This window comes from Chenopodium album, chromosome 23 (genome assembly GCF_948465745.1).
Source record: "Chenopodium album chromosome 23, dcCheAlbu1.1, whole genome shotgun sequence".
NCBI lineage: Eukaryota > Viridiplantae > Streptophyta > Magnoliopsida > Caryophyllales > Amaranthaceae > Chenopodium > Chenopodium album.
The window spans coordinates 37,474,707-37,486,272 of NC_137856.1; the positions used below are offsets into that span (position 1 = coordinate 37,474,707).

At 33.1% G+C, this 11,566-nt stretch overlaps 2 protein-coding genes and 1 pseudogene across 3 annotated transcripts; 2 read left to right on the forward strand and 1 right to left on the reverse strand.

The window, feature by feature from the left end:
• Positions 1–383: 383 nt before the first annotated feature.
• LOC145609277 (protein ENDOSPERM DEFECTIVE 1-like) lies at positions 384–3,860 on the forward strand (annotated as a pseudogene). Its single transcript, XR_014105995.1, has 6 exons — positions 384–1,403; positions 2,001–2,120; positions 2,553–2,669; positions 2,756–2,845; positions 2,990–3,097; positions 3,328–3,860. The product of XR_014105995.1 is annotated as a protein ENDOSPERM DEFECTIVE 1-like (transcript).
• Positions 3,861–4,716: 856 nt separating this feature from the next.
• LOC145609255 (uncharacterized) lies at positions 4,717–5,544 on the forward strand. The gene has a single exon (XM_081664783.1). It carries the CDS (start codon positions 4,733–4,735, stop codon positions 5,339–5,341), a length of 609 nt encoding a protein of 202 aa, XP_081520909.1. The 5' UTR covers positions 4,717–4,732; the 3' UTR covers positions 5,342–5,544.
• A 1,227-nt stretch (positions 5,545–6,771) lies between these two features.
• Positions 6,772–10,967, reverse strand: LOC145609710 (uncharacterized). The gene is made up of 3 exons (XM_081665173.1): positions 10,698–10,967; positions 8,535–8,620; positions 6,772–7,233 (listed from the first exon to the last, which is right to left on the reverse strand). The coding sequence occupies exons 1-3, from the start codon at positions 10,867–10,869 to the stop codon at positions 7,183–7,185; spliced, it is 309 nt and encodes a 102-aa protein (XP_081521299.1). The 5' UTR covers positions 10,870–10,967; the 3' UTR covers positions 6,772–7,182.
• Positions 10,968–11,566: the final 599 nt, after the last annotated feature.

Sequence of the window (11,566 nt, forward strand, 5' to 3'; positions counted from 1 at the left end):
TTCTATTTTGTTTAGTGAAAATTCAAATTTATCTAAATTAGTATCAATTCGATAATAAACCATCCTTATTTCTTGATCACGGAAGATTGGAGGGTGATGAGTGACATAATATCACTAGCTCATTTGACTTGTCTTGCACTAAAGCTCCTTTATGTTGTTGATGTGATCATAATGATCCAAATAATTAGGAATACTATACATGTTTGTTTGGCTCCCCCAATAAAACAAAAATAACAATTTCACCCTTTTTCCCCTATTTTTTAGAAGACCGTTGAACATCTGGATAACGGCTAGTTTCTCAACTTCATCTCTTTCTTCTTTCAACGTCACATTTTCTCTCTCCTTTGCTTCCTGTTTCACTGCCTCTCAAAACTCCCTAAAATCCTAAAATCCAAAATCAATCAAAATTTTAATTTCTAGGGTTTCTCCTTATCGATTCAATTTCCCCAAATTCCCCCAATTACAACAACAATGAGCCCACCAACAATGGCGTCGGAAAACCCTAAACCCCAAATATCATCTGAAATTTCAACTCCAATGCCGACAAACCCCCAACAACCTCGTCGATCTCGACCTAGGGTTCGTGAAGTTAGCTCCAGATTCATGTCACCTGCGGTAAAACCTCCGACGAACATCCAGAAGCAAGTCCCATCAACGCCGTCGGAATCCCAGATTTCTAAAAACCACGCTCTCCGACGATCTAACACCGATTTCCGACCGTTGCAGTCGAGATACGCCGACGAAAATCGACCCGATTCGTTGAACAGGAAATCCGTTAGCCCGGTTCGTTCTTCGTCGAAACCTAGGGCTGCTGTTAAGCTTTTTAAGGAAGGTTCTAGAACTGATACGCCGGTGCCAATGCAGGTGGGGCCTAGATTGGTGAGGCAACGGAGTTGGGATTCCGCCGCATCGAAGTTGTTGCAGGCTAATGGAATTTGCTCTAATGGTGAAAATGATGATGATGATGGTGGGTGTTCTGTTAATGGGGATTGTGAGTCAGTGAAATCGGAGCCGAATGATAATAATAGTAATAATAACAATTGTCAAAGGAATTCTACGCCGTGTTCTAGATCAATGGAGTTTTCGTATTCGAGTAATGATCAACAACAACAACAAAATGGGGGTTGAATTCTGTTAAGGGTGTTAGTAATGATGATAAGTTATTTCACAGGTCAGTGAATAAGGTGGCGCGTAGTCTTAATCTTCCTCCGATGCCTCCTGGACTCGGATTTTCGAGGCCTCAAGGGGGGACGGTGGAGGTGAAAAAGGCGGTAGTGAGGAAGGGTGGCAACCAGCTAGATGATGCTCAAAGGCTTAAGTTGTTGCATAATCTTCATCTTCAATACAGGTTTGCCAATGCTAAGGCAGAGGCATGCTTGAATTCTCAGAAAAAGCAAAGTGAGGTGAGTCCATACTCCATGATGGTATTTGATTTATTGTATTTCAATTGGGTATACATATGACTTGAACATTGAAATTGAGTTCTTGATTTATGTTATGTAGTTGCTATTTAGTTGTGTGTTTTATAATCCCTGCTTAAATGTGCTAGAATTCAATTATTTGGTGTTCTTTAGAGTGACAAGTCCCATAGATTTTGCAAATTAAGATTTTTCTAGCATTGTGAAAGAAACATGATGTGGATACTTTACAAGCTATGACATACTATTGACCTAAATTAGAGATGCTTGATTGAATTATGAACATAGATGAGACTAGTGCACATATTGTAGGCTTAGGAATCAAAGATTAATAAATTATCTTGCTAAGGATAATCTAGACCTTTTTTAAATGCATTGTCGAAAACATCTTGTTCCGAACATGTAATTTTGTATATTACGAGTAGCACTTTAAAGTGGAGGAAGGCATCTTACATATCACTCCACCTATCTTAAAGGAAACGCGGTTAAAAAAGAAATTGCTATGTATGTGCAATGCTTATGAGCAACATTTTGCTACTTGTGTGTTGTGGATCAATGTCTAAATTTCTTCAATTGTTGCAGAAACTGTTATATTCAATGGGAGTAAAGATATCAGAGCTTCAGGATTCTGTAAAAAGCAAGCGTGTTGAAGTTAGACTTCTGAAAGAAGCAAAACTTCTATCAACAATTCTTGACACTCAGGTGAGGCTTCTAAGCTTTGATTTTGCTACTGTATGTCTAATAACACCACTCAATTTCCGAGATTGGCAACATGAGAATCTTTTAATGCATCATATCTAGCACTAAGCTACCAACTCTACTAAGAAAAAAAGAAATTACAAAAGGAAGGCCATCATTCAGTGCGAACTGGCACCTCTGCAGTGAGCTAGGTAGTTGATTGTGAGTTCTGTATTCCAGTGTTTGGTCATGAGGAAACTTTCTTTGTTATAGCCTAGTCAAAGATGGACAATTTCTTTGATATATTTTTATGGTTGTATCTATATCCGTTTTTAAAGGTTCATTTGATCTTTTCTGAGGTCTAACATCTCCATTGGCATTCCTTCAAAGAGCACACTTTACGTTAATCTTTCAAGTTACTATAATAAAGAATTAATCAGTACTATGCTTTCTCAGGTTCCCGTTTTGGACGAATGGTCTGCTTTAGAAGAAGCTTATTCTTCTTCATTGCTAGAATTAACTCAAGGTTTGCAGAATATATCATCTCGACTTCCACTCAATGGTAATGTAAAGGTAAGATATATGTCTACTCTTGTGCTCTAACCTCTCTTGAGTTCCCCCATGTCTCTCTTTGATAATGTCTATGGGTCTTTTTCCAGGTTAACATTAAAGAGATAAATGAAGCAGTGAATTCAGCATTGAAAGTGGCTGAAAGCATTTGTTTGCAAGTGCAAGGCTTCGTGCCCAAGGTGAAGTCTTGTTAACACTTTTACTATGTGATATAATGACAAATGAAATTGAAAATTTTTATACAGTTAAAATTCAAGTACTTAGTACTGGATGTGCAGATTAATCTTAATGCTAGACTGAGACTTTGTATTATATATTTGCAGGCAGAGCAAGTGGATGTTCTCATATCCGACTTGGCTAGAGTACATAGTGGAGAAGTCACGCTTGTTCAAGAGTGTGGTGATTTATTGTCTAGGACACATTTATCACAGGTAATTTCACATCCCTGTTATTAATTACCCAAAACTCCCTCTTTCCTAAGAAATCTGTGGTTTGTTTACTCAATTCTGTGAATATATAACCTCTTTACAAAATGTGGCCTATCCATTTAAGGGCATAGGATATTGTCTGTCCTATTTCTCATTGTTAGTTTTTGAATCAACTAAGATGGTGCTACAACTTAAACCTGACGATATGCTACTGATATTCAATTAACTTTCAGGTAGAGGAATGCAGTTTAAGAGGACAACTGATTCAATTCCAGAAATGCAACCTTTCTGGATCTGAAGAAAATCAAATTCTAACAGGATCGTCATAGTTCACACAATCACACGCCATACTTAATTGTCAGTTTGATTAGTTTGGTCGTCTGATGGTGATACGCACATAACTCAAGTTCAAGAGGTCAACAGCTCAGACTCGCCTTTATATCACCTTCTGTATGTAATCATTCATCCTCATTCTTTTGCTACGTCCAGCCAACATAGATTTTTTTTGAAGGGCTGTTGATATAGAGAGAAAAGATGCAGTTCCACCGGAATATTCCTTCAGTAATTGCATCAAATCTGTATAGTGTAATTCTATCATTTGATACAAACAGAAAAATCAAGGAATAGTCCCTTGTGGCTTGCGACTTGCGAGGCGATTGGTTGATCAATACTTATCTGTAATCAGTTAGTCTAACCCTCTTACCTTTCCCCCTCCCCCTCATTAAAAGGAGAATAAAAAAATTGTCTCAAAATCAAACATTATGCCATTTAATTATTCATTCATTATGATGATTGTTCATTCCCTATTGATAGCATATACTTGGGTCATAACTTTTTTGTTTTTTGTTTTTGTACTCGTGTCATATCTTTAAGTTTTGTGAAACTGTGACAATTATATCCGGATGAAAAGAGTAATTTTTATTGTAAGGGAATGAGAGGAAACTAAGGGCCTGTTCACATTTACTAAACTGAGCTGAACTGAATTGAACTGATTGGAGCTGAATTGAACTGAATTGAGCTGAAATGAATATTTTATGAGTAAGGGAAATTAGGAGCTGAACTGAACTGAATTGAACTGAAATGAATATTTTATGAGTAAGGGAAATTAGGAGCTGAACTGAACTGAATTGAACAGGCCCTAAGAAAGAAGTAATTGAAATGACAAAGTTTTCAGTAGACTCAAGCTAAATTTAGCTTAACTTATAATATTTTTAAGTGAAATCAAATGTCACGTGTCAAGCTCAAAATTGGTATATCTGTATGCAAAATTGCAAATAGCTAAATTAATCTTCATCATCAACATCATGCTCTTTAGTATGTTATTTGAAATAAACACCATTATTCATGATGAAAACAAAGTGTTACGATTTCCAATTTCTAATTTAATCTCATTTATGCTCCAACTAGCTTAACTAATTAAAATCTAAAAAGTGTTACACAAAGCGTGATTACGAGTATGTTATTTACAATTTGCAACTTTCTCCTCCTTTCTAAAATCTAAAATTGGGCCTGACTCCTCTATTTTGGGCCCACATTTAGGAACACTATAAATTTTACAAGGTAGTATAAATAGAGTATCACAGATTCACAGCCACATCATAAATAGATTATCATCTAAGTGAGTCTTCAACTTTTTCAATGGCTGAAAAAAGCAACTCAAGTTCATCAATGGCCACACAAATTTGCAACCAAATAGCCACCATTTTCACAAAGCCCACCACCACCCCTCCACCCTTAGACCTCTTAGTGGACCATATAAAGACCACCTCGGCCCAAAACGGCTGCATCTTCGTCTATGGAGTGGGCCGTGAAGGCCTAATGCTCAAGGCCCTATGCATGAGGTTAGCCCATTTGGGCCTCTCAGCCCACTGTGTATTTGACATGACTACTCCCCCTATTGGGCCCACTGACCTCCTTATTGTCTCTGCTGGGCCTGGAGGATTCTCAACCGTTGATGCAATCTGTGGGGTAGCTAAATCCAACGGTGGTAAAGTGTTGCTTCTTACAGCTCAGCCTGAGAGTGGATCCTCTGTGAAGTATGCTACTGTTGTTGCTCATGTGCCAGCTCAGACAATGGCTGATGATCATCAAGGTGTACACGTGGAGGAATCTAGGCCGTTGCTTCCTATGGGAAGTCTTTATGAAGGAGCTTTGTTTGTGTTGTTTGAAATGGTTGTGTTTAGGCTTGGTTTTGAGTTAGGGCAGACCCCTGAAGCTGTTAGGGCTAGGCACACTAATTTAGAATGAAAGTTATTTGCTACAAGTTTGTGATCAATGGCTATAATCTTACGTTGTACTTGTTCAGTAAAAGAGTTTGTTTAGAGAATTAGAGGTAGTAGCGGACCGGGTTTTTTTTTTTGAAAAAGTTGCTCAACTTCGCATAATTTATTTATTTATTTGGTGAAAGAGAGGGGCAAGCCCCAAACTTCGCATAATTTATGGATTGGGTTAGTGTAAGACTAAATAGCCCGAAAATGTAATTTAAGAGTTTCTTGTCCAAACCCGGCCAAAAAAAAAATCAACAAGTTTGTTCTAATTAATGAGTGTTTGACATTAGACTTCACTTAAAGCACTATACATGCTTTTCTAAATTAAGGGCATGTTCACTTTAGCTTAATTTCAGTTTAGTTCAGTTCAGCTCTAATCAGTTTAATTCAGCTCCAATTAGTTCAGTTCAATCCAGTCCAGTCCAATTCAGCTCAGTTCAATAAATGTGAACAGGCCCTAATACTTTGTATAATCGTATGAAATATTAGCTTAAGAATGTACTACTTCCGTTTCGCATTATCTGCAACAAAGGAATATTTTATATCTCACAAATAATACCCTTTTGTTGCAGATAATGCGAAACGGAGGTAGTATAATAAAATATTGTATTAGCTTATCTTTTTGTAAATCTTATATTAATTAAAACGGAGTAGTAGATTAGACTGATTAGTGATTAGTAGTATATACTATTTCTATGATTAGTTATTAATGGTTAATTTTATTAGGGTTAAGTTGCATATATAAATTTCTGTTAATATTTGACGTTTTCCTATCAAAGACTCAAAGTGTAGATATTTTTAGTAAATTTTCAAACCAATCAATCCATCTTTACATACAGTTGATGTTACGGATTTGATAGTTGGCAATGTCGTGCAAACCCACAAAGGTGTCAAACTCAAGCATTGAACACTAACAAAGACGCCAATTATTGGATGGAGATAAAGGGATAAGGGGAGAGTAAAGGGGAATTGTATGATTCATTCTAACTCCTAGTTCATTCACAAGTAAATCAAACTCGCTCGTAACCCATTTGGAGACAACAATCAAGTTGTTTCGTTTCTTATCTACTTTTTATTTTTAAATACTTTTTATAAGCGCAACACTTACCTATTTAAACAAAAAAAAAAAAAATCACAAAAAAAACTACAACAAAATAACCTTATCTCGTTATGTAACTTTTGAGTGATTAAAAGTAATAGCACTCTAATTAACATATCCCAATACCCTCAGTTAATCAAATACTTGCTCCTAATAATACACGGAGTATTTTTTTGTACAAGTAGCTTAGTAATAGTACGTACAAACTTTAAAAACCATAACAATGGTGTATGTAAAATAATTTCAAGAAACTTATTACATCATTATGCTCTTGTGTATATTGAAGGTTACTTTTGTCCCTTTGTTGGGTTAGATTTTTCCACAATATGGATTTATTAAAAAGTAGCACTATACTCTAACTCTTTGGTTGTATCACTTTTATGTACTCAACTACTCAAAACACATCTAAATTTTGTAGAGGGTCATGAAAGTGATAAAGAAACAACCCAATCCTAATGTTCAATAAAAGTGAATAAACAATTTAGAAAAGACCAAAAGTTAAAAAAAAAAAAAAAAAAAAAAGTGGGGTCAAATGAGGAGATAAACACACATACACAAGTAACACAACCACCAAAAATATAATTTTTTTTAAAAAAAATCTAGAGAAAGATCCAAATATTACTAAAAGCTAACTAATTAGTTGCGCATCTTCTTCTTCTTCTTCTGCTACGAAAATAAAGTTGGTATTGAAGGTGCAGTATTCCGGTAGGCTGTAGTTCACATCAATTTGTAGTGTTCTTATCACCTGCTTTGTCCTCTCCTCGTGGGACCACCTGTGAGACAACATACATGTTAGCTACAAGTATTTGATTATTTGTATAAATCATCAATTAATTACTTGGATATAAAATTGTACGAAGTATGTTTTATCAACAATCGTGTTTTATGTAACACTTTTACTACAATTTAAGTGTGATTAATACATTAGGTAACGCTATGGCAGTAATGTCAACACGTAACACTTTTTTGTGTACCAAAATAATATCTCATATTTTTTTTTTTTTGAATTTGTATTTCTCATTAGACCGGTTTTAGAGTACGGAGTACAAACTATTGTTTATTTTATTTATTTTTTCGAAGTTACAACTAAACGTATTTTTCTTATCTAATCAAATGAGTCATTTTTTTTTTTAAAAAAAAATGACTCATTTTTGTAAATGAATAAATGTTAGATCCAACTTATCCAAATATAGAAAACAAATTGGGATAACAAAACATTCCAAAAAAGGAAATTTGGCCGGTAAAAGAAGATACGGAGAAAATACACAACAAATTATACAAAAATAAATAAGGAGAATTTCTGACACACGTATTCACGTTAAGAAAAAAAAAAAAGAAAAATCTTTTTTAAAAAGTGAAAATGAATTGTCAACTGATAATCTGCCAGGCTGTCACTAAAAAGGAACATAAAGATTGGATATTTTATGATGCAAGACTATTAAAGATCATTATATGAATACACGTAGTTGTAAAGGGCCCCACCTTCATGAAAAAGATCATGGTTGTGAACCGCCCCCACTCTTAAATATCTTTTCCTTTCCCCCACAGTTTAGTGTTTACTAATCTTACTACGAGTACTTAATAACAATTGTTACTGCTACGTAGATGTGTCAAAAACTAACCTAACCGACTCAATTCGAAGTTGACCAATGATCCTACCGAATTCAATCAAGACATTCGAATTGACACCTTTACTATTGCGTTTATTTCAGCTAAAAACAAATTTTATCCTTGATATTTTCCAAAAGTGAAGAATGTTACTCCATATATCATCTAATTCTATTTACTTTCGTTATTCTTATAATCTTATTCTCCTCAGCTACTCCCATCTAGGCCATCATCTTTATTGTCACGTAAAAACAAATGAATGAAACTGTAGTGTAAACAAGGCAAAGAGTTATCTATAAACATTACGAAGTAAAATAATATGTTTCAAATTATGATTTTTTTTTTTTTTTTTTTTTTTTTTTGGGAAAACTATTACTATATGATATGTTATTCCTCTTAATTTAATTTTTCCATTTCCCCGAAGAAAATGAAAGAAATTCGATCCAAAAAATGCACAAAAACATACCTGGTCACGTGTCATTTTATAAGGACGAATAATTCCTCTTTCTTTTTGCCTGTTACAAGTCCTGCTCACTCGATCTGTCGAATGTGCTGCATTTTTAATCCAACAAAAATTATTTAAAATTGATATATCGTTATTATTAAAGCACATTTTGTAAGAAATGAAAAGATCTTATAAATATCACAAAAACATCAAGTATATAATCTTAAAAAGGTCAAGATTATCACGCTATAAATATCTGAAAGTACTCAATAGCCATATTCTGCGTTACTTTCTGCGTGTAGGACACAACAATGAATAATAACCCTTTCTTCCATAATTTTTAACCCATTTCTTCTTAAAGAATTTTTTAACTTATTAATATTCGACATTTTACATTCTACGTATCAGTATCAGTTTAAGTTTTTTTTTTTTTTTTTTTTAACTGTTCATTAATGATATTTAAATTACATTTTTTTTTTTGTAAATTCATTAATTTTATAATTTTATGAAATATATATTAATATAAATTATAATAGTATCATGGAGTAATTTTTTTTTTTAACTTTACATTTTAAGTTGTCGCGTATAATGTTATATCTCCTTTAATAGTCAAATGTGAACTATGTACGAGACCGTTTTTATTTAATATTCTTAATGGGAAGTAAAACTAAATATTTAGTTTATTGATAAAGACATAATGTCTTTCAAAAAAAAATAAAGACATAATATTCTAAAAAACTAGATTTTTTTAAAAAAAATAAATTACTGTAATAAGAGTTGATACAGTATTAGACAATAAAAAAGTGTTAAAAATAAATACAAGATCAGATTTTATTACTAAAGGGTGGATAAGTTGTATTTTTGTGAGTCGTGTGACATGTGGTCATAATCTTGTTACAAGTAAAGGATATCTTTTACTTACACAAAACCTGGTCTTGACTATTGAGTAAGATCTTTGTATATTCCTATAATTAGTAAAAGTTGTACTACTCATTAGATATTTAGATGTTAAAATTGATCACATAAATAAAAATTTAATTGTCAAAAAAGTGCAACTTTATTATGTCATTTAATCAACCACACACCCTTTAATCCTTTAATTTGCCTAATTCTACCATTAAAGTGAGTATATAAATAAAGATCAATAAATTATTCTTTTTTGCCCTAAAATTACATGCAAATTAAAACCCAAATAATTAGAAAATACAAGTAAAATAAAAGCAAAAATAAGATCTATGTATATATATAGATTATGCTATCCTTAATTATTATACTCCTAATTATTTATTTGATTTTTTTATTATGAGTCATGATGACCATTTTAGTATATGATTATAAATCAAACGTTATTAACAACGATTGTGATTTATCAAAAAATCTCAAAACTTATTACACAATTTTATAATAGTATATTTGTATATAACGTGAATATTAAGGGGTGATAAGTACGAACAAAATTGAAGCCCTTTTGTTAGTACTCCGTTTTTAAAATGTCATTTTAATTATTTCCTTTATTTTCTTACCCTAACTCTATAATGATCTTTTTTTTTTTTTTACCTTTTGTATATTTATTCACTAGCCACAACCACCACCAACACCAACTCCAACACCACCCCACAACCACCGGCACTACCCCACCGCCGTCACCTTCAAGGCTTCACTAGCACAACCCTAAAAAAACCCTAACACCTTGAAAATCCACCACTATCCATTCATATAACCACCCAAACCCATCAAAAAACCGGCAACCCTAAAATTCTCAAAAAAATAAAAAATAAATAAATAAAAAATAAATATGAAAACGTTTCTACTGTTATATCATCAATTTTGATGCTAACAAATTACGGAGTATGATTTTAGATTTGTCAAATTCAACCATAAAAACTCAAGTTCGTTCTTAAATTTTCAAGGTCGACTTATTATTTAAACCCTCAAAAATCACGTGATAAAATAATTAGAGACGAAAAAGGGAGAAAGGACGGTGGTGACGACCACACCAAGTAAGTATGATTGTATGAATGTGGTGTAACAACTAACAAGGATAACTTTCTTATTCTCATTCTTTCCCTTTCCTTTTCCCACTCCCTCTCCCTTGATAATCCAAACAAGCCTTATTGCATGCTAAAAATATCTAATTTGAAAAATATCTTTGAAAAATAAAATAAAAAAATAAAGTAAAATTACCTGATCTATGATGTATATCAAGGGTAGACTCAGAAATATCAGGGACAAAACGGTCAAGTCTTGAATTAATCTTGGTAGTTTCTTCATTGCTGCTTCTCTCCATCAAATTCCGTACAAAACTTGCTTCCATTAATCTCAAAAAATCTGAATGTTTTTCGTTGGTCCATTGCATTTCCAACAACCCTTTTTTACTTTTATTCTTCTTCTTACTAATAATAGCATTACTCGTATTATTATTACTATTACTATTACTATTACTATTATTATCGTTATTACTACCACTACAACTCGTACCGATATTTTCTCGTCGGTCCATCTCGCCGGAAAATTTTCTAGATCGCCGGAAAAATATCGCCGGCGAATGAGTGATGAGCAAATTAATTATTAATGATAAGAAAAAGATAAAAATTGTGGTATTTTGGTGTAGTGTCTAGTAATAGTTAACAAAGTGGTGGGGATTTTTTTTATAGGCACTTTTTTGTGTGTGTTTTTGTTTGGGTGTGGGAGGTGTGTGTTTGAGGCTATAGCCTATGGGATTGGAAGAAATGGATTAGATGTCACACAATGTGATCGTGTTTTGGTTTTAATATAAGGTGTTTCATTCGAATATTTTTTATTTTATATTATATTTTATATAGGTCTTCTTCTTTATACACTTTTGTCTCATGATAGAAGATTTTTTTCGGGTGATTAATAAGTTATTGCCGATAGAAAAGTCAGACTCTTTTCACCTTATTTTAGAAACTCGTTTTTTATTTTTAACACACTTGAATCTCGACAAATTAAGATATCTTTAAAATGTTATTGGTTGTAAAAATATCTTTCATTGCACATTTACTCATACGTACGTCATGTCTCTATATGTAGTA

Bases quoted from the DNA above. Each gene is read 5' to 3' on its own strand.
- LOC145609255 (XM_081664783.1), top strand. From the start codon at position 4,733: ATGGCTGAAAAAAGCAACTCAAGTTCATCAATGGCCACACAAATTTGC.
- LOC145609710 (XM_081665173.1), bottom strand. From the start codon at position 10,869: ATGCAATGGACCAACGAAAAACATTCAGATTTTTTGAGATTAATGGAA. The intron at 8,621-10,697 runs GTAATTTTACTT...TTAAAAATGCAG, and splicing joins TGATATACATCATAGATCAG to CACATTCGACAGATCGAGTG. The intron at 7,234-8,534 runs GTATGTTTTTGT...GTTGTCTCACAG, and splicing joins ATAAAATGACACGTGACCAG to GTGGTCCCACGAGGAGAGGA.